At 34.5% G+C, this 21,345-nt stretch overlaps 2 protein-coding genes across 2 annotated transcripts; one reads left to right on the top strand and one right to left on the bottom strand.

Moving 5' to 3' along the window:
- The first annotated feature begins 1,659 nt into the window (after nucleotides 1-1,659).
- On the top strand, nucleotides 1,660-5,601 carry LOC107410509 (serine/threonine-protein kinase D6PKL2). The gene is made up of 2 exons (XM_016017940.4): nucleotides 1,660-2,346; nucleotides 4,746-5,601. The coding sequence occupies exons 1-2, from the start codon at nucleotides 1,742-1,744 to the stop codon at nucleotides 5,548-5,550; spliced, it is 1,410 nt and encodes a 469-aa protein (XP_015873426.3). The 5' UTR covers nucleotides 1,660-1,741; the 3' UTR covers nucleotides 5,551-5,601.
- Nucleotides 5,602-8,314: 2,713 nt separating this feature from the next.
- Nucleotides 8,315-14,263, bottom strand: LOC107410507 (peptidyl-prolyl cis-trans isomerase CYP71). Its single transcript, XM_048469177.2, has 13 exons — nucleotides 13,961-14,263; nucleotides 13,521-13,606; nucleotides 12,884-12,972; nucleotides 12,213-12,452; nucleotides 11,941-12,062; nucleotides 11,556-11,631; nucleotides 11,283-11,390; nucleotides 11,015-11,191; nucleotides 10,593-10,810; nucleotides 10,206-10,338; nucleotides 9,743-9,966; nucleotides 9,055-9,208; nucleotides 8,315-8,701 (listed from the first exon to the last, which is right to left on the bottom strand). The coding sequence occupies exons 1-13, from the start codon at nucleotides 14,140-14,142 to the stop codon at nucleotides 8,618-8,620; spliced, it is 1,893 nt and encodes a 630-aa protein (XP_048325134.2). The 5' UTR covers nucleotides 14,143-14,263; the 3' UTR covers nucleotides 8,315-8,617.
- Nucleotides 14,264-21,345: the final 7,082 nt, after the last annotated feature.

The raw sequence follows: 21,345 nt of genomic DNA on the forward strand, positions 1-21,345 counted from the left end.
AGCTACCTGTTGAAAAATTGATAATTTTAGCTTTCCCTTTTAACATTTCTTCTAAGTAGCCCTTGCTATTGAAAACTTGCAAATATTTTTTAGAAGGGGTCCTAAAAAACAAACTTGCAAACTAACAAATGTTTTTAGAATTGATGCAAAAATTTTCCAACCTTCTTTCTAAATAACAAAATTGCAAACTAGCAATTTTTTTTAGAAGAGTTGCCAAAAATTTTGGAGCTCTTCTGAAAAATAACTAAAACTTGCAAATCTGTTTGGGAGGGTGTGAAAAGTTTTCAGGGTCTTTCTAAATAAATTGGAAGTGAAACTCACACCCACTACCTTATTTTAAAAAAGGTTTAAAAATTTTAAGACCCCTTCTAAGAAATAAGAATGTAAACTTGCAAAATTGTTTTGAAGGAGTGAGAAAATTTTCAGACCTTTCATAAAAACTTTATCTTCTTAAGTAAATAAATGAAATAACCAAAGGTATACTTGGAAAATTCAGTAAAAAATTGTGTAAAAATGTGGCTAAAATTAAATTTTGCCCCTAAAATTTTTGTTATTAATGTAGCCGCCTCTAAAATATATTCAAAACATATAAATTTTTTTGTAATAAATCAAATTTATAAAATAAAAAAATAATTATTAGAAATCATATAACAGTACAAGAAAATATATAACAAATAATAATTTTTTCACTCAAAAACTCTCCTAAATCCCATAGATTTGTAGTTAAAGGATAATTACTTTTCTTAACATATAATAAAATTATAAAAAAAGCCGTTCTAAACAAGTTAATAGATGTTAATGAGTTTACTCGTTAACATAGCTGCTATTAATAAGTTGATTTGTCATGGATCCAACCCATTACAATTAAATTTGCAAATTGACAATTTCTTACGAACTTGTATTAATAGATTGTGTGAATTAGATCTATATAATACCATGTTTCTAATATGTTACATATTAGAAACTCAAATTTGAATATTTACTTTAATGGTAACATATAACCACTTAACAAATGCTGATAAGCTTTGTGGAAATAAATAATTAAATACATAATATAGACTCTGAAAGTTTATCTCCTAATAAAAAGAATATGAAGTTTTCCTTTTCTAACATATTAAATTTGTATTGATTATGGACCTATATATTTTTTTAATTTTTCTATTCATATTTTGGCTTAGTTCGATCGGACTTTTACTTCAGAGAAATAAGAGAGATGGAAATATATGCAACAAGATATCTCAAAATCCTTTCTTTTTGGGCTAAGAATATCTCAAACTCCATTAAGGGAGAAAAACTACAGTATATAGATAGAGATGTTGATATTCTCTATATTCTATGTATCTTTTTTTTCTTTTCTTTTTTTCCTTTTTTTTTTTTTTGTGGGGGGGGAGGGTGTAAAATATAAATTATATATATATATATATATTTTTTTTTTGGTAAAAATATTTTATATATATATATATATATTCTGGATTCTTGAATGTGCAATGTTTTGAATCAATGATTGGGTAATGAAATTATTTATGACGAATGAACCCGGCCCACCATTGTACCCAAATTCCAGGCAAGCCAAGCTTTAAAAGTAGGCCCCCCATATGGCCCAAACCCGCTTTTCCGGCCCAACACCATCTTCCCCACACTTCAATAACTCCCTCGCTCACTCTTCTCTCCCCCTCACTCTCAACTTTCTCTCTCCACTCTCTCTCTCTCTCTCTCTTTATCTCTCTCCACCCCTCCAACAATGGAGCCGTGGCTCGACGACCTAGCCGACGACCTCCAGAGCCTCAGCTTCACTTCCAGCACCACAACCAACACCACCGCCACCACTGCCGAAATCAACCGTAGCACAAGCTCAGGCTCCGAAGCCACGCTTGCGGCTTCCTCCTTCTCCTCCTCCGCACATCTAGGCTCCGCGGTCGGGTCGAAGCCGCATGCGCAGTCAAAGGACCCTTGCTGGTCCGCCATCCACAGGATGCGATCGGAATCGCCGAACCGGCAGTTGACTCTGGCGGACCTCCGGTTCGCTCAGCGGCTGGGCTCCGGAGACATAGGCTCGGTGTACTTGGCGGAGCTGAAATGCGGCGGTCGGGGCGGAGGCGGCGGGGGCTGTGTTTTTGCGGCGAAGGTGATGGACAAGAAGGAGCTGATGAGTCGTAGCAAAGAAGGAAGGGCGAGGACAGAAAGGGAAATTCTGGAATTGTTGGACCACCCTTTTTTGCCCACGCTCTACGCGAGTATAGACTCACCTAGGTGGCTCTGCCTCTTGACGGAGTTTTGTCCCGGCGGTGATTTACACGTGCTCCGACAACGCCAGCCTTTTAAGCGCTTCGAAGAACTAGCCGTCAGGTTCGCATCCCTCTCTTTGTCTATTCCGTAATCATAGTTAGCCTTTTTTTTTTTTTTTTTTAAAAAAAGAAAAAAAAATTAATTTATTTTTTTAAAATTCGAAGAGGTTTTGTTTCGGTGCCACCGTGTTTATGTTATTCTCCACGGCGGTGAAAATGATTGGTCATGGTGTGGGCCTCACCACCTGACGGAACGGGGTGTTTCTGTCGGCTATTTGAGTGGGCCCCTACAGTCGGTCATTGTCTGTTTAGGTGGGTTTGAGATTTCGGAGTGAACAGGCTTTACGGTGTGTCTGTCGTACACCGGATCAAATCGTGTTTTGTTTTTACAGAATGAGAGAGTAAGTTGTCAGGTGCGGTGAAGCCCACATAAGCTCGGCAGTAATAATCTCCCAGTTGCCAATTGGCCGAAAGCCGTACCGTTAAATAACGTGTTTCCGATTTGACTTTTTAATTTTTCAAAAATCAATAATTTCATGCACGTACGTAAAAGATCCACTAAGCTGTAAGTCCTCCTGTACTGCTCTGGACGTAAATTAGCATCATGTGCCAATCTTCGGTACTCTAAACCAGTTAAGCCCTCTACTTCCAACATTTCACAACAATGCCATTACCACAATTAATTTACCCCCCAAATAAATGTTTTATGTATTACATAGTTTTAAATAAATCAGGGAGGTCAACCACTGGTTGGTAACAAATAATGGTGGCAAAGCCAAAGGCCAGCTCAAAACGGTGCATTGTAAAGGCCTTTCCGGCATGGCGTCCTTTTTCATAAATTTTTTACCCTATCATTATATATATATATATCTAGAGAGAGAGAGAGAGAGAGGTAGCAGCTGCTGTTGGTTGAGCAATGAAAGGTTTTTACTTGCATCATAGCTTTTTTATGTAATAGTGAGAGAGACATAGAGGTTGAGAAATTAACTTCATTTCAATAGGGTTTTTAGTTTTTAATAGCTTTTAAGGCCAACTGAAATGATATTTGCTATCTTTAGGTATAGGTGGGTTAGGAGTTATTAATTCATCGCAATCAATTTTTTAACAAAGAATGACCCTTTTGTTTTAATTCATTCATGTTTGATTATTGCTTCATGATATACATATAAACTAATATATTACAATTTCTTTCTTTTGGTTCACCTTTTTGCTATTTGGTTAATTTATGATAAAGTGACTTTAAAAGGCAATTTGTTTAGTACATGAACTAAGTAAATCTGAGGAAGAAATACGTACATATATGTTTTGCTTAGTTGTGAAGTAGCTATTTAAAAAGACATTATAGAAAAATGGTAATGAAATAATAAATATTATTTTATATTGCATGAGAAAGAAGTAAAGGGAAAAGTAAGCACATTATAGGTGGGTGGATGGGAGTGGGGATGGGGTTTGAGATATTAAATGCTTCTGGTCGTATTTTATATAGCATATACAAATACTATATATGTTATATTATATTTTTACCAAAAAATATACATATACAATATGCAAATATATAATTCAAGGAAATTCAATAGGGCTATTAATTAATTACCAGAAAAAAGTAGGGCTATTAATTAAGCGATAGGGAGGGTGTATATGTCTTTTCATGCTGATGATCTGTTGGGAATATTTTGTTCTATTTCATGGATCTCCAGGAAATCCGAATTCCTGTTTTATGGATTCCGTTAACTTTCACAGTGATTTCTGGATTTTATTTTTATTTTATTTGTTCTTAACAATAAATTTTAAAGGCTGGGGTCCCCCCAATTTTTGTGTGTTCTTTGCATTTTTGACCTATCGTTACTGTTTTTGTCTGATTATATCTCTCCCGGTTACCTTGGAGGACAGAGATTTCTAGTGTTTTGAAATTTTTGCACTAGTCTTTTCAAAGTGTCTCTATATGATAAAGAAGGAAATGAAGTGTCTTTGTATGATAAAGAAGGAAATGAAGTACGATAGAAATTAATGGTGGCAAAAGGAGGAAGGAGGGAATCAATAAAGGGTTGAAAAAGAATCAATCACGAGGTCCTTAAGTAGGGAAAATTGTTTAAAAAAAAGATAAGAGAAAAAAGAATGTGAAGTTATCATTTTGTCATTTTGGTGAACATGTTAGCATTAATTATTGACACCAAATTATCAATTATACCTCATTTCCCTCCAATTACTCTAAATTACCGAAACGGTTTGGCCATATATTATTCATCATCCACCACTATTTTCGCTAACTTCTATTTGACTTCCAAATAAAGAATGGAGAGCAAATTTGCGTATTATGTTTATAAGAAAAAGGGAATTGGGTGTGCTGATTGCTTGGTTATTAAGATGTTTGAAAAAAGACAATTGGGATAAAGAAATTGGAGGTGATTATTGAAATACTATTAAATGCTAACTGATGTAATTCTTAAAACTTATTTTCAGGTTCTATGCATCAGAGGTGGTTGTGGCTCTGGAGTACGTACACATGATGGGGATAGTCTACCGTGATTTAAAGCCCGAAAATGTGTTAGTTCGAACAGACGGCCACATCATGCTGACAGACTTTGACCTCTCGTTAAAGTGTGATAGTTCCACTGCAACGCCTCAGATTGTTCCTGATCAAAACCAAACCATTGCGGCCCCACAGAAAGACTACTTACTTGATCCACCTCCTTTTGCCTCCTCTTCATGCATTATCCCAAACTGTATAGTCCCAGCAGTTTCATGCTTCCACCCAAAAAGTAAACGCAAGAAGAAACCGGGCCACCGTAATGGGCCCGAGTTTGTGGCCGAGCCCATCGATGTCCGATCCATGTCGTTTGTTGGAACCCACGAGTATTTGGCGCCCGAGATTGTGTCCGGTGAGGGTCATGGTAGTGCCGTAGACTGGTGGACTTTAGGGATATTTATGTTTGAACTATTCTATGGTGTGACACCTTTTAGGGGTGTGGACAATGAGTTAACCCTAGCAAACATAGTGGCCCGAGCACTAGAGTTTCCTAAAGAGCCAGCGGTGCCTGCCACCGCCAAAGACCTCATCGGACAACTATTGGCGAAGGATCCCGGAAGGCGATTGGGGTCAACCATGGGTGCATCGGCGATTAAGCGTCACCCATTTTTCCAAGGCGTGAATTGGGCATTGTTGAGATGTACACCACCACCATTTATCCCACCACCATTTAAATTTAGTAGAGAAATTGTTGCAAGTGATGAAAGCTGTACGGAGACACAAGTGGATTATTATTAGTTAACAAAAGTGAAATAATAACAAGTATATTTTACCATTTACTTCACATAATATAGTGTTTATTGGGTATTATATCAAAAAAATACATATATACTGTTTATTGAGTCAAATTCCGGAATTGTTTCGACGGGAAGCCTTTTTCATTTCAGCTCTGTTTCAAATTTGTTACCATCATGCCTTGAATAATTTCCTTTTAGAGACAAAAACAAAAAAAGAATTAGTTATGAAATCCAAAAAACCTAAATTAATATGATAAAACATTGGGTTGCCAAAATATATAATGTTAGATATACAAAACATAAGTGGTTTGTGGATGATTAATGGAAATTATCTATTAATATTTTGCCTTTTTTTGTTGTTTTCTTTCTTTCTTTTTTCTTTTTTCTTGTTTTTTTTTCCTTGGGAAAGTTATTTTTTAATTTGATAGGAGGACTTTAAATTATCTTCATTTGGACATTTGTTAAATTGGGTATAAAGGATTGTCTTGTTATTTTTTATACCATTACCGATTTGATAACCACTAGTGATTGTTATCTAATCATTCTCACTAAAAAATAATATAACTTTTTCTGGTAATGAAAAACATCACCTATTAACAATTTTAATTTAAGAATATGTATATTATTGACGTTAGCCTGACCACAAAACTCAAGAAAATGTTAGCTAGTAGCTTGGCCTTACTGTTCGATTCCAACATACTTTTATTCTTCTCCTTGTTTATGATGGTGGACAGATACAACAGACTGCATAAGAAGCTTACATATAAATAAAAATAAAAATAAATATTTGATAGTCAATGCATAGGATACCGACAATGTGAGCATAAAAGGAAGAAAATTGACCTAAGGACGGGAAATGGTTAGGCTGTCCACAGATCATGATTTGGGGATTTGTGGGGGGTCCGGACCCAAGCTAGCCAAATGAGGCGGCATGAGGATAGGCGTGGGCTTGTCTTGGATGGAAGTGGACGGTGGGTGTGAGCTTGTGGAGGTTAAGCCTCCACCCACGTGACCTGTTTGAAGAAATTTGGGACTTAATTAAAAAAATTTAGAGGAGGTGGGCTTTATGAGAGGGATTCACTCACATGATGCTTGCCACTATTCATACATTTCCATTAGTTTTTTTTTTTTTTTTTTTTTTCTGGGTGAAAAATAAAATAAATATATAATTTTCTCTCATTTATGGGTTTTGTCCACTTTTTTGTAGTTGTTGTTGTTAAAAAGTGTGATCGATGGAACAAGTGTGAAAGGAGATTTTGGGTTTTGGGTGTTGGGTGAGTGAATATGATTTGTGTCTCTTTTTGTTTGCTTCTCTTTGTAGGGATTAGAGAGGTACCTGGCCTGTTGCATTTGTCGTGGAGGTCGGGTGTTGGAGATTTTATTACTTGTTTGGATTTTGGTTAATTTCTTATTCTATTGATATCGTTATTATGTAAATATTGGGTTAAATTGTTAGATTGAAATTTTTCATCAAATTACTATGGTAAAGAATAGGAATTTGGTGGTGAAAAAAAAAAAATTATATATATATATATATATATATACCAGGTATAGGATCACTGGTTCTTTAGTTGCTCTTTCTACCTAAAGACATCTTTTCCTTTTTAGGAAGGTATTATCCCATTTATTCTTTGGTAGGTTCAACATAAATTTGGTTGTTGGTTTACTTCGATTTTCAATTGAAGGAAACAATAAGGAGAGAGTAGGGAAAGTAATAGAAAGGACTACAAGGGAATGACGAAAATTTGAAGAAACTTAAATGAATTAATGTTTTTTCTCCCTTTTTTTTTTAAAAAAAAAGCTTGAGAGAATTAATGCTATCATTTTTAAGACATGGTCAAAACACTCTCGTGGTAACCATGGGATATATTTGACCAAGGTGCAAAAATTTATCCAAAAAAAGAGAAAGTGCTTGGAAGAAGGTAAACATAACACTGTAGATCTCGAGGAAAAAAAAAAAGTGTAAAGTACTAATAAGTTTAGGAATCTTAAACCACGCTTTGTATATTATGGTCTATTTTTTCTTATCACTGACTTTTTCTTTTTCCTAATACTATATACTTTCCAAAGTGTAATACATACATATATATATATATATATATATATGTACATGTGTGTGTTAAAAATCTTTTCAAATTGTACTACTTTCCTTCAAAATAAGAAATTCTATACTTTTTAACATGTTATTGTACAAACTTATTTGGTAAATGAATCTTATAAAATAATAATAATAATAATAACAAAAAAATAAAAAAATAAAAAAAACATGTGGCCAACAAACTCTAGCTTTAATTTCTTCGTTTTATGTGTTCTTTGCTTGATCGAAAGGGATTTCGATTTGGACCCCCAAAAAATACAAAGTGATTTCGATATTTGCGTTGGCTTCAGCCCCACGTTAACCCAAAATATAAATAAATAGAAACAACTTTGATTTATACTAAGTTCTCAATTAAAATATAGGTAAGAAGCTTAAATCTTTGCTGAAACTCAAATCAAGAAACTAGATCTACTTTTTAAAAATAAATAAAAAGAACCAAGATCTACTTGAGTTTGTAGAAATTCAAGATTTATTCATTTTTAATAAGCTTAATTTTATTACTATATTTTTTTTTCCTTTATTTTTGTTGATCAACTCGACTAAGTTTAAAAGCACTTAAAGACGATAATTTCAAGAAGAATGAAAACTACATTGACCATGTTTACAACCCAGACCAACTCCACATCAATTTTGTTTGAATTATGAAGTATCCCTTAGAAGAAAAAGCTACAAGAAAAACAATGCCAAGCATGTTCCTAATCTCAGGGACTTAATTCAGAATACATGCTTTTTTCATTCCCTTTCCTAAGTTCTTCTATCAATCATCATGAGCTTCCTCTTTTATACCCCTCCACAAAATTGTTCGTCATAATTTAAACAAAAAATCTATTTCAATTTTTAGAGAACTACAAGTGACTGAAAAAGGAAAATGGAATAAACCTTTCCTGAATTACAATTTTTTGCAGGCAAGATCATCAAAAAACAACAACAACCATGCTTAGACAGACAAGATCATTACAAGGAAGAAACTCTAAGATTTGGGGACAGTTACATTTAAGATTTTGACATCTTGGTAGGGTTTATCTGTCTTGTCTGTCTTGACTTTCTCTATAGCCTGTCAAAAAATATATAAGAGCATTAGATGTTTACAAAATCAAAACAGATAAACAGAAGGATACAATGATATCCACAATATACAAATATTGGAGGTGATCATGTGCTTGCGATGAGTTCAAGATTTTCCAGGCACATTGAGCCACAGTCCGAAAATTTATCAAAATTGATAAAAATAAAATGAAGTAAATTATAGATTGGAATTGTTTCTTCATAATCCAAATTCCAATATATATGGACCCTATTTAGCCATATAAAAATCAGCAAGCTCATGGAAACGTAATTCGACTTTATACTTAAAATAATATAGACACAAGGAGTGCTCAAGGAGTGCTAAAAAAAACTCAAGTATACCTGTACAACATCCATTCCTTTTAGAACTCTGCCAAAAACAGTGTGCTTATTATCCAGCCAAGGAGTAGCCACTGTGGTAATAAAAAACTGCGATCCATTCGTATTTGGGCCAGCATTTGCCATTGAGACAGTGAAAGGTCTGTCATGCCGTAAGCTGCAGTGACAGAAGTGACATGTCCAAATGGATGACAGAATAAGTACATGTAAAGAATCAAGATAAGAAGATGCTTGCTCCAATAAAGAAAGAAACACCCACAAAAAAAAAAAAAAAAAAAAAAAAAAAAAAAAAAAAAAAAAACCCGCAAGTGTCAACATCAGAGCACATCTAAAATAGAATACACAAAAATTACCTATTCAAAAGCTCTAGTTTTATATTATAATGCTTATATGATGTAATTAACTTATGATAGCAAGAAACTAAACTATGACTAGGGTGGGGTTGGGGAATTGAACTAGCATGGAGAAAGAATAAGGATCATATAGATTGGCAGGCTTTACAGCAAACTTCCAACAACTACAGATGGAAAAACCATAAGATATTAAACATGCCAACCGCATTGAAGAATTCATAGCAAAGTCATGGTTCAAAGGCAGCTCCAGAGTCCAAGCAAATGGAAAAGAAAGAAGATATCAGATACTTAGCTTAAGGTAAAATATGCATATCTGGCAACAACAAAAAGATCAATACCTTTTGTGAAATTCATCTTCAAACTCCCTGCCCCAAATAGATTGACCACCAGTACCGTCTCCTAAAGGATCTCCGGTTTGTATCATGAAGCCTTTGATGACCCGATGAAAAATAAGGTTGTCATAATAGCCATTTCGGCAGTGTGTTGTGAAGTTCTCCACAGTTTTTGGACATTCCTCAGGGTATAATTTCATGTGTATGTCACCCATGGTCGTATGCAAAATCTGAGATGTAGGAAATGAAAGATTTTAGAAAACAAAAAACAAAAAAAGGCATAAGATGACAAAACACAGATCTATACATAAATGCACAAACTTAAACAAGCAATATTAAGGACATATATCTTATGGCAAATGTATATTCAAGTAGTGATCATTTCATAATCAATGACATGGTTCCCTCAATTTTAACAATGCAGTTATTGAAATCATAGAATAAGAACATACAATAGGTAGGAACTTACCACATTGTCAGGTAGAGAAGTTGTGACTGACTTGCCAATATCTGATACAGCCAAGAGTTCATCAGGAGGTGGCTTTTCATTAAACACATCTCTTCCCTTACTTGCATCTTCAGGTTCCTCTGGTTCTCTTCGACTATCATGGTAAGATCAAAAGAGTTTCAGAAAGCAGGTAATGAGAAATATAAATATGGTCAGTTGTAAATTGCATAACTGATGCTCCCAAGGAAAATGTTCACATTCAAGCAAATGCATTCTCACAAGGGATGTGATAAGTCAACCGCATAACAATTAGAAACCACCTACATTCACCAAGACATACCTTAAATAAAAGCACCAGTGTCAAATAAGTTTTACAGTAAGTAAAAATGGTCCAAAGTTGTCTAGTACCTGAAAAGATAGATCCTGTGTTTCTTGAAAGCACAACATACAAGAGTAGGATCTATTAAAGGCTCTTTGTTCTCATTGGCATTTGCTGCAGCTGTAGGAATTTTTCTAACTTTTTTACTGCCACGATCACCTTGATACAAGGCTATTCTCAAAAACCTATCATTGTTCTCCACCTTTCCAAGAATTCTGGACACTTTATTGGTGTGTAAATTTACCACCTGCAAACACAAGGAAAAATTTAAAACATATTAAAAGCCGATGCTTCCTGCCCAAGTTTTTTGGGGTATGGGGAAACGACATGAAACTTATTTCCAATAAGGAATAAAGAATGCAAAAGGCACAGGAATTGCTGATTGGTGTTTTATGGTTTTTCCAACCAGCAGGTGAAGGAGTGGACAAGGTACATGACATTATTTTCTTACTTTTATCCCAAGCAGGGTTGCATATATAAGGAAATTCGAGCTTTCATCAAAAACAGCATTTGGCTGTGGCGCACTTTCTGTTTTCTCAATTTCCTTCTCAACAGCCATCCTACGCCCAAAATCAATAGCTTCCAGCCGGTACAAAGGTGCATCACTTCTCTGGAGATCTTGGGCCACCTAATTTTATTGGTCCAAGAGATTTATCACTCAGAGCTGTTAAAAGCCTAATATAGTCTTTGGAAAGATTCAAGTAAAGAATTAACATCACCTCGAGAGATTCATCATAAACCCGTCTTAATTTACCAGTAGTAAACCAAAATACACGTATCCTACGATCAGGTGATGTAACTGAAAATTGCTTACCATCAGGGCTGACCTGAAAGAATAATACAAATATGCTTACTGATAACTTTTCTTTCGCCATTCATCATAAGCATTAAGAGGTTCTCAAATTGCATTGATATTGACAAATTCAGATTTTGTGAACAAAGCAGACCAAAAATATCATCAGTATTTTTATTGGCAGACCATAGTATAGTACCTCAATAGAAGATACAGCAGTTTTGCATTTTAAAATTTCAAAGAGACTTGTGTCACTTTTTAATCTAAACTTGACCCTGCAAAAACAATGCAAAACAGTGTGTTAGACATCCACAGCAAGTTATAATCTAACCAAGTCCAACTTGACATGGGCACGTAAAAATTAGAAAAATAGATATTTCACCCCCCACTCTTTACAGAAATAATTTTCTATGCACTGGGAACACCCTATAATGGTGACCAGACAGAGATAAAGTTTTCACAGCAGATGGGATAGGGATGGAAATCGAACTGCATAGTACATACATTCATTTCATTCTAATATGGGTTTGGTTATAAGTAGTGTTGTACCAAATGAATATAGGGTAACAATGATAGAAACATACTTATCCTCTGGGAACTGTAATGTGGAAGGGCTCCAATACTCAATTATTCCCTTTGCGTCAGCCGAAATCACAGTATCAAATACATGGTTGTACTTCATAACTTTCACTGGGCCCAAGTGGATCTGGCGAAAAATAATAATAATAATAAGAAGAAGAAGAAGAAGAAACAAATTTTAATGAATAAGTACAAGTAAAGCATGCCAAATATGATAAATATAAGTGAAACTCTCAGTAATTCTAAGAATTCTTTTATAGTGAAGTTTCCAATATACCTCTTTGGAAATGATAGGCTCATTTGAACCAGCTCGTGCATCGTATATGTATACAAATGATGAGTTTCGATCACTAACGGCAAGCCTGGCTTTGGCATCCCCTTGTTTGGAGACCCACTCAACAGCTCCAGGAACAAACGATGTGCGAATCATGACCATCATATCATAGTTGACTACATCATATATCTTGATAGCATGATCATTTGAAATTGTACAGCAAAGCAAACCATCAACACTAACCTGCAAGGCTGAACCAAGTCATGGTTGATGACTGCACCAACAACAATATTAAAGTGTTGTGCCAGCATAAAATCATAAGGTTAATCCACTACCTAAGAGCTTAAAATTTTCAGACTCATGGTAACTAAATATTATATTAGGACTCAATTTGTTTGTACGATCTTATGTTTGAAACTTTTTGAACACCATAACCCCAGTTATGTCAACATATTTTGTAAGCCTACACATATAGGGGAGTATGGTAAGTCTCATGTTGGCTTATATACATAGTTGGGTCTGGTTCCTAATAAAAAAAGCTTTAAGATTGATTGTAAATTTATACATACATACATATATATATATATATATATATATATAAGAACATAATGAAATTACAAAATGTTCAAAAATATAGAAATACAATTAGAGCAGTGTAAGGAGGAAGTACTCACGGCTATGCCTTCAATGGGACCAAGATGGGATCTAAAATGCTTAGCAAACTCAATGCCAACAGGTTTTTTCTTCCAAAACTTTATATGTCCTGGTGAATAGAAGACCAAAAACGAAAGGGGAAAGAAAGTAAGACTTTGATAATCAATAAAACATAAACAGAACAAATGACAATCTAAGCAATCAATAAGATGGACTATTCAATCAGTATGCACTAATATTATTCTAAAACTAGCAATCAAGATATGGCATGTTACAAAGGAACAGAATTGAAGTTTTGGATGTGTGTGAATCAAATCTAACAGAAATTTTTTATAGAAACATGAGAGTGATATTTTAGTATGTTACTATTTCCACTAAAGAATGCCTGTACAACTTTTTATGAAACGAAACCAAACATAAACCTCGATGGAAAATGCATGACGTGCATCTTTGCTTTATATAATATTAGGAAATTTCAATAATGCTAAGTAGGCTGAACACATTGCAAACGAAAATATATACTCTCTTAAGTATTTAAAGATCATTATGAAATTTTTTACCATAGAGCTATCTTTAACAATTCAAACAAAGAGAAGAAGATGAATATTGTGATGGTTGGAAGGTTAGAAAAACAAACAATCTCAATCTTAGTTTTACCATCAACACTTCCAGTTATTAAAAAATCTGCCGGAGACACAGCAACATGTGTAACCACGTCGCGGTGCATGTAACTTTTCTCATACCTGTTCAGAGGGGAAAATTAAAAAAAAAAATAAAATAAAATACAAAATGTAAGCAAAAATAAATAAATAAATGAAAAAGATAAATCTTGCCAGGGGAAGAAGAAGAAAACAGTAAATCACTGCAAGCAATTACAACTAACGCACTTGAGCAAGAACATAAACTTTAAACTCAAATTAAATTTACAAATTCTGGTCAGTTTAAAAGTAAATGGAGCAAGTAATACCACTTCGTATTAAAATAAGAAATAGAAAATTAACGGAGCGAGATCAAATTCAAAATACAGCTAAACCCCTAAACTCCTCCCACTAAAACTCGAAGATAGAGAGAAAGGGAGAGAGTAGTAGGGTAAATACATGTTAGCAGAGGGAAGGGAATCGAGGTAGGCCTGTTCGAACTGTAGGGGACGCTTGCGCCGAACACGAGGGACTGGTGGTCCTGGACCCACCATTGGTTCTTCCTCGCTATCCGCCGTCGCCAACGCCGCAGCGGCCGCCTCCGCCTCCGAGTTTGTGTTCCCGTTGAGAGGCTCTTCCATCTTTAAACTGCAACACTGCCTATAAGAGAAAGAGATTGTTTTTGTTTCTGAGCGAGATTTGTTGTTTCAGAGCGCGGGTGTTCCACTTCCAGGACAAAGTAAGACGCCAGAATTCTATTTCTTTTTTATAGTTTCTATATATTTTTTTTAATCTGATTTTTTATATTGAAATTCAAAAAAAAAAAAAAAAAAAAAAAAAAAACAACTTATTCATAAGCACACTCGGTTTTCGTCTAAATACACTTAAAAGTCTATATCTTTGAAAAATCATTATCTGGCTTCATTTCTTAGGTTTTTTCATGTTAATTTTAATAGATAAAAGTTATTTTCATAACATTATTCAATATAACACAAAAAAAAAAAAAGGTGATTTTATATAAAAACCATAACTTTTTCGTATATTTTCTAATTTTTTAATCTGATTGTTTTATATTAAAAGTTTGAAATTTAATTCCTAAAAAAAGTTATTTATACCTCTCGGCTCTCTTGTAATTACATTTAAACTTCATATTTTTACAAAATCAATCATTTAGACCTGTTTATTAGTTTTTATATATTAATTTTAATAAATATGAACTATTTTCACTGCACTTTTCATAAGTACTTTTGCTTGAGAAAGTAAACCATCGTCCAAGTCAAAAACAATCATCTGCCATACCGAACATATCCATGTCGTACTGTATTTTTAACAATATGTAAAGATATAACCTTGAATTATATAAATTGGACAGTTCTATACACTGACATATATCATTTAATCTATGTACACCAAACTTTCAATAATAAAATTGATATGTTTTTATTAGTCAAAATAAAAATAAATTTAGCCTGAAAATGTATAAATACAATGTGTCCAATAATTTTTACAATACAAATAGAATTACTAACTGCTTCATCATTTATGCTAGTTTTTGCGCCGTGCCCCGCCCCCTGTTATAAAATCCCTTGGCATTGCAACTTAAAATAAAATATTAATTGCTTCTCAGTTAAACCAGTTCATGCATTTTTCCATATAAATTCGATGAAATTAAATATTCATAAGTGACGTAATTCTATTTTGAACTGTTTAATTTAATTTTAAAATCTTGAACAATAACCAAGAATAATTTTAACAAATTTATCAAGAAATATTTCATGATCAAACTAATTGATTGAAAATTATATTTTAAAAACAAGGGGAGATGTTTTAAAATTTAGAGGGCAAAGTGAAACCAAAAAAAAAAAAAAAAAAACCGTCGAGGGGGTGAGATAAAATCACCAATCAAAAAGAAAAACAAAAAAAAAAAAAAAGAAAAAAAAAGAAAAGGAAATTTATTTATTTTGCTAATAGGAAACCTTCTTCTTCTCGGACTCATATTGCATACAAATCTAAGGTGGCACCCCGTATCCTGTCCTCTTGTAAATGCATTATTTGTTTCCGACGGATTGTATTATCTATTAGAAGAGAAGCAATGAAGAAAGTGTGTGGAAGAGAAAGAAGAAGCCGGTTGTCTGAATTACCAACGGAACTCCTACCCAATATTTTTTGCAGACTTCCCGGGAAAACCGTTCTCCAATTTAGAACCGTTTGCAAAACCTGGTATGAAATCCTCACCGATTCTAGATTTATTTCCATGCATGCCAGTCGCTGCGCCAAGAATCAATATGGATATTTGGCCTGCTACCCTCAATGTAAAATCGAACGCTTAGACGAGTGGTTTCACCTTTTAGAATATCTGGAATTTCCAATAACAAACTCGTATGAGTTTGAAGTAATTGGTTCCTGCAACGGTTTGCTCTGCTTGACAAAGAAGTCTAATTGTTTGAGCGATCACTTTCCCTGCACATATCTATGGAACCCTTTCATCAGGGCATACAAGAAACTCCCAGAATTCTTCTTTCCTCAACATCTTTGCTATGATTCTTGTATTTCTGGATTTGGTTTCGATAGCCAAACTGATGACTATAAGGTCTTTCATACGGTGCCAAAAAAATTGAGTGAGAAATAGAAATTATGGAGGAAATCAATATCAGATTATGTTATATTGAAGGGGCTTTACTCTCTCAAGACTGATTCGTGGAAAGTGATACAAGGGGATGATTATGATTATGAATATGATTATGATTGGTCATCATATCCTTCTATCTGCCATGGATGCCGAATCTATTTCGTTGGAGACTTCTACTGGATGCCAGAAAGGCGTTTTACTGGTTCCAAAATATTTATCATGTGGTTTGACTTTTGTCATGAAAAAATTTGGAAAGCAAAGCTGCCAATAGATTGTTGCGATGGTGATAGGTAAAAGTTCATATTTATGACACAACTAGGAAACAAACTTGCTCTATTTATTTCTGAACCTCAGACGGTATCGGACCGTGCATATTCAATGTATGGCTGATGAAGAAGAAGAAATTAAGCAGCAATCTGACATGGTAGGGACCATTTTCAGTGCTTCTCCCAGCACATAAATTTGAGCCGGTTAATTGTTCGTTTACCTATTCAGAAAGTATGTTTTCTGAAGAATCATGGACAAGATACAATGAGAAGAACTCTATGAATTCTTCTCTTTTTTCTCTATTTTAGTGTCAGCTTTTGATTTTTTATATTTAATTTTTAATTTTATTGGTTAAATTTTGGACAATGAATTGTGGGTGGTCTTACTATTATTTGTTAATTCTAGTTGTTAAAATAATTATAAATCGCATGATTATGTATAGGGATATATAGTTAATTTATAATTGATTTAGCTGCTGTGAATTTCACACACACATACGCCTGAACATCTCCTGAATATAGGAGGTTGAATATCACAATTCACACACACTTGATTATAAGAGAAGTTGTTGTTCTGCACATTCATCATCTACTCATCCACTTCTTTGGTGCTCATTTTACTTCTGAACATGGCTGAGGATGTGAAGTAGCAACCATAACGTGGTCTGCAGCACACCACACCTCATATTTTTGGCATCCCACGTTTGCTGAGTTATGGGATGGTACTGCTTAGCAAACCCAACCATAAAAAAGTGCAGACAGGGAAAGGGAATATGGTTTACAGCATGTATCCTCGGATCAGAGTTAAGCTGGCCACTCATGGTTGCTGGTAATGATAAAACTCTTCATCTTTATATTTGTTTTGGGGATTCATATTCAATTATATCGGTTGCTAATAATGATTTTGTAACACCCCGTCCCGAACCATGTCGGAATTTTTGCACGTTGACCGAAAGGGTCAAAAGTTGACTTTTTGATCCGGTTGGAATTCTAGGTTGACTGAGGTACCGTTACGAAGTACACGTTGGCACGAGTTCGTAGACTAGTAGCACGTTGAAAACGGAGCTACGGTTTGAAAGTTATGAGCAAAACAAGTTGAGGTCCAACTGTCCAAGGGGTGCTGGGGTTGACTTTTTATTCATGCAAAGTTGAACGTTGACTCATGCATGGTTGTAAAGTGTTCGTCGATACGAGTCCGTAGACTAGCGGCACGTCCGATTTGGACATATGGTTTGAAAGTTATGGACCTGTAAAGTTTTTCAAACACCGTACTATTTTAATATTATTTTTGAACGTGTAACGATGTGCCACGTGTGACTTAATGAAGGTGACCATGTGTTACCATGTTGAGAAGGTACATGTCAACCATGTGTAATATCATGTTATTTTATTCTTATTTTAAATAATAATATTATTATTTAATTATTTAATTATTTAATTATTTTTATTTTTTATTTTATTTTATTTTTATTTTTCTTTTTCTTTTCTTTTCCCCCACGTGGAAAAAAAGGCCACAGGGCCGATCCTTCTCCTTCTTCTTCTTTCTTTCTTTCTTTCTTTCTTCCTTCCCATCGCCCGTCTCTCTCTTTCACCCTGCTGCACATTTTCCGGCCACCCATAAGCTACACGCGCCGGCCGGTGATGAGCGGAGGGAGGAGACGAGCTCGGCTGCCAATTTTCACGGTCACCGGCCGCCGGACGCGCCCCGATCGGGCCGGAGAAGCCGTCGGCCGAAAAATTTTCTCTCTCCTCTTTTCTTGTGTTTTCCGGCCAGTCCAGTCCAAATTAAACCTCCTCTCCTCCTATTTTGGGTCCTCTGAGTTCAAAAATGGCCTCCAATCTCAAAAATTCGAAGCGGTTTGCGAGATACGAGGAATTGAAAACTGGCCGAAGCTTTCCGGCCACCTCCAGCGGAATTGGGGTCGATGGAGACCGGATTTGTAATCCTCGTCGCTCAAGCTTCGATTCGGTATATTATTCGACTATTTTGGATAACGTTTGTGTTTGACCCCCCGGGTACCGGGTATTATTTACCCGATTAAAATATTAATTTATTTGACTGTGTGTGAATTTTGTTCTAGGAGCACGGGTGAGTCATGGAATTGATCCCATGGTGGATCATGGTTTAATTGCGTGCTCCAGATGAGTGACCCACCTTGAAAACTATTTTGGGCAATTAATTATATTTATATGGTGTTGAATCGATATCTGTAATTTGTGCTCATGTGGCGTATTTTAAATATAATCGGAAAAAATATTATTTTATATATATTTACCCATTGGTGCTAAACGGAAATTTGGGGGTCATTAAGAAATTTCCGATTATTATTTTATTGTGATTAAATGGTATTTATTACACATGAGCAAGTATCTTCAGTAATTAATTGTGTCTGGATTTTATATCATTTTTGGGCAATTAATTATGTTTAATTGGTATTTAAATTATGCTCATGTGGTACAATTTAGTTATGGTTTTATTATGATTTAATTTATTTATTATGCATGAGCAAAGTATATTTCGGTAATAGTCGTACGTGGTTTTAAGTATTATTTTGGGCATAATTGGTTTAAATATTTTATGAAAATATTTGTTAAATTGGTGGTTTAATTTTATAATTATGCTCACGGTGTTTTATCTGTTGAACCTTGTATTACGAGAAAATTATGGTTTATTTGTTATCGATGTTTTCGTACCGGTTTGTTAAATAAAAATATATGGGATGGTAAGTGTGAAATTTTGATATATTTCCCACGGTAATTTTGGAAAATGGTACGGTTGGTTAATAATAATTGTTTTAGATGCACTCATATAGTATTGGTGTTCTGGTGTATGGACACGTGGTAGCGCGCAAGTATTATGTGGTTTAGCGCGCAAGTATTATGTCTCCCGTGGTTGCCATTGGACCGTGGGCAGGCAAGTTTGATATTGGCCACAGCCGCCCCTCCCTTGGCCGGGATGACGGTTTCAGCAGCGGTACTGTCGGGACGCCGAAGTGCCGTTTGCAAGTTTCTCTCTTTAATCTCCCCGCCAGTCGGTGCTCAGGACGCTGGGTATCGAAGGGCATCACTGGTATATGGTGTGGTGCGTCAAGTACAAATTTTTCGGATAGAAATTTCAAACCCAAAGAGTACAAAATTATTTATTATAATTTATTGCAGTTTATTTATATTTGGGGTATTTATTTATTTATTTGTTGTTTATTAAATTATTTGGTCCCTTGGTTTTCGGGAAGTACGAATATCGGATTTTGTGAAAATGTTTTAAAAGGGGAACATTTCCAACGGAGTGAATAGTGAGGGCTTTGAGAGAAATTGTTACCTCAATTGTTTATTTATTTATTTATTTAATTGTTCGGTATTGCTTAATTAAATTCTTTTATTTTTATATTATTAATATTAAATGTGTACAATAGATAGGATCACTCACTGAGATGATTAGCATCTCACACTCTTAAATTCCGTTCCCCTAGGTCCAGGTTGGAGACATTGATTGCCTGGGGCGAGCCCAACGTCTCAGTTCGTTGCCGAAAGTCCAAGAAGTATTTCTTCCCTTTTTCCTCTCCATCCTGTATTACTTCTTATCTGTCATTGTATAAATTCCACATTATCTGTGTAATGCTCTGTATACTGTATTGGACGTATAGTTATTATTTATGCACTGGGTTGCTGCTGTTATTATTTGAAGTGCTGAAATTTGTGGAATCAATTTGTAGCATTGTGGGAGGAATAAGGAGATGTTTATAGAAGTGTATTTTCAGTGCAGGTAATTTTTGGTTAGTCCTACCCTTAGGGGAGGTGCTGTCGGATTTTCCGTTGGAAGGTTCGGTGGTATTTCCTTGGGATCAGGGCTTGTCTAGGGTTCCGGGGAAGGAATTCTGGACGGGTCCTGACAGATTTGCCATTATTGAATATTATCATCAATAATAACTATTAACTGAGTTATTTCCATGGAATGCCATAAGGAGAGTTGAAAAACAATTCCTTGTCCAAATGGGTTGCGTAATGTGCATATACTTATATTTTAATTTAGTGAATGTTTTACAATTTATATATTTGAACATGTTACTTGTTCTACATCTTTCACCAAAAAAAAAATTGCAATGTTTTCTTTATTTATGGTGTTCAAAACTTAAAACTATGTTTTTTAGTTACTTTTACAAGAATTGTCTGGTAAGACCCGGGCTACAGACTTTTAACGCCAAGCTACTCACTCAAATTCAGGAGCATTTAAAATAAATAAATAAATAAAAAGAGAAAGATGTAGTTTTTATTTAGGAATGTCAACTGGACGGACAGGACAGTTTTTAAAATTCCATCTCCATTTCTATGGGGAATTTTTCTTCCCGTCCCTGCAATTTTTTCCATTTTCTTAAGGGCAGAACGGGACGGGAACGGAGATTTCCTTATAGAGGACAGGATAGGATGGTTTTTCTTCTTTGTTTTTATTTTTATAATTGATATAATTTTTTTTAAAAATTTATATAAATTTTTTTTATAAATAAAATAATTAAAATGTAATAAAATATATCAAAGTGATATCGGCGATAGTAAAAATATTTTGAAAGTGATTAAATATTTATAATTTTATTAAATATAAATATTTTTATAATTTTATTGAATATTTTTATCGTTAGTTATGAAATTATTTAGTCATAACTACCTAGAAAAAGAATAATAAATATTTTTATTTATATACAATGAATTTATTAAAAATAATAAATAAATATATATTTCGAACCGGATCTTTTATTCTCCATTCCCAGTCCGTCCCCATTCAATTTATAAACCTCTGCTCTAGGCTCACCCCGTAATTCTAATTTTTTAGAAAAACAATTACCCCATTAAAGACGGTACACCGGGAGAATCGAGTTGGTCAAGGTAATCAAGATTCAACCCATAATTTGGCAGAAATGCCGATATCCTTTAGTCTATACTATAAGCGAGAAGAG

The sequence above is a fragment of the Ziziphus jujuba genome, chromosome 10, assembly GCF_031755915.1.
Source record: "Ziziphus jujuba cultivar Dongzao chromosome 10, ASM3175591v1".
Lineage (NCBI taxonomy): Eukaryota > Viridiplantae > Streptophyta > Magnoliopsida > Rosales > Rhamnaceae > Ziziphus > Ziziphus jujuba.

What these genes read in the sequence shown, in the direction of transcription:
- LOC107410507 (XM_048469177.2), bottom strand. Translation starts at nt 14,142, where the DNA reads ATGGAAGAGCCTCTCAACGGGAACACAAACTCGGAGGCGGAGGCGGCC. An exon ending in TCCCTTCCCTCTGCTAACAT is followed by an intron (nt 13,607 to 13,960) that starts GTATTTACCCTA and finishes CCCTCTGAACAG; the next exon opens with GTATGAGAAAAGTTACATGC. An exon ending in AGCCTATCATTTCCAAAGAG is followed by an intron (nt 12,063 to 12,212) that starts GTATATTGGAAA and finishes ATTTTTCGCCAG; the next exon opens with ATCCACTTGGGCCCAGTGAA.
- LOC107410509 (XM_016017940.4), top strand. Translation starts at nt 1,742, where the DNA reads ATGGAGCCGTGGCTCGACGACCTAGCCGACGACCTCCAGAGCCTCAGC. An exon ending in TTCGAAGAACTAGCCGTCAG is followed by an intron (nt 2,347 to 4,745) that starts GTTCGCATCCCT and finishes ACTTATTTTCAG; the next exon opens with GTTCTATGCATCAGAGGTGG.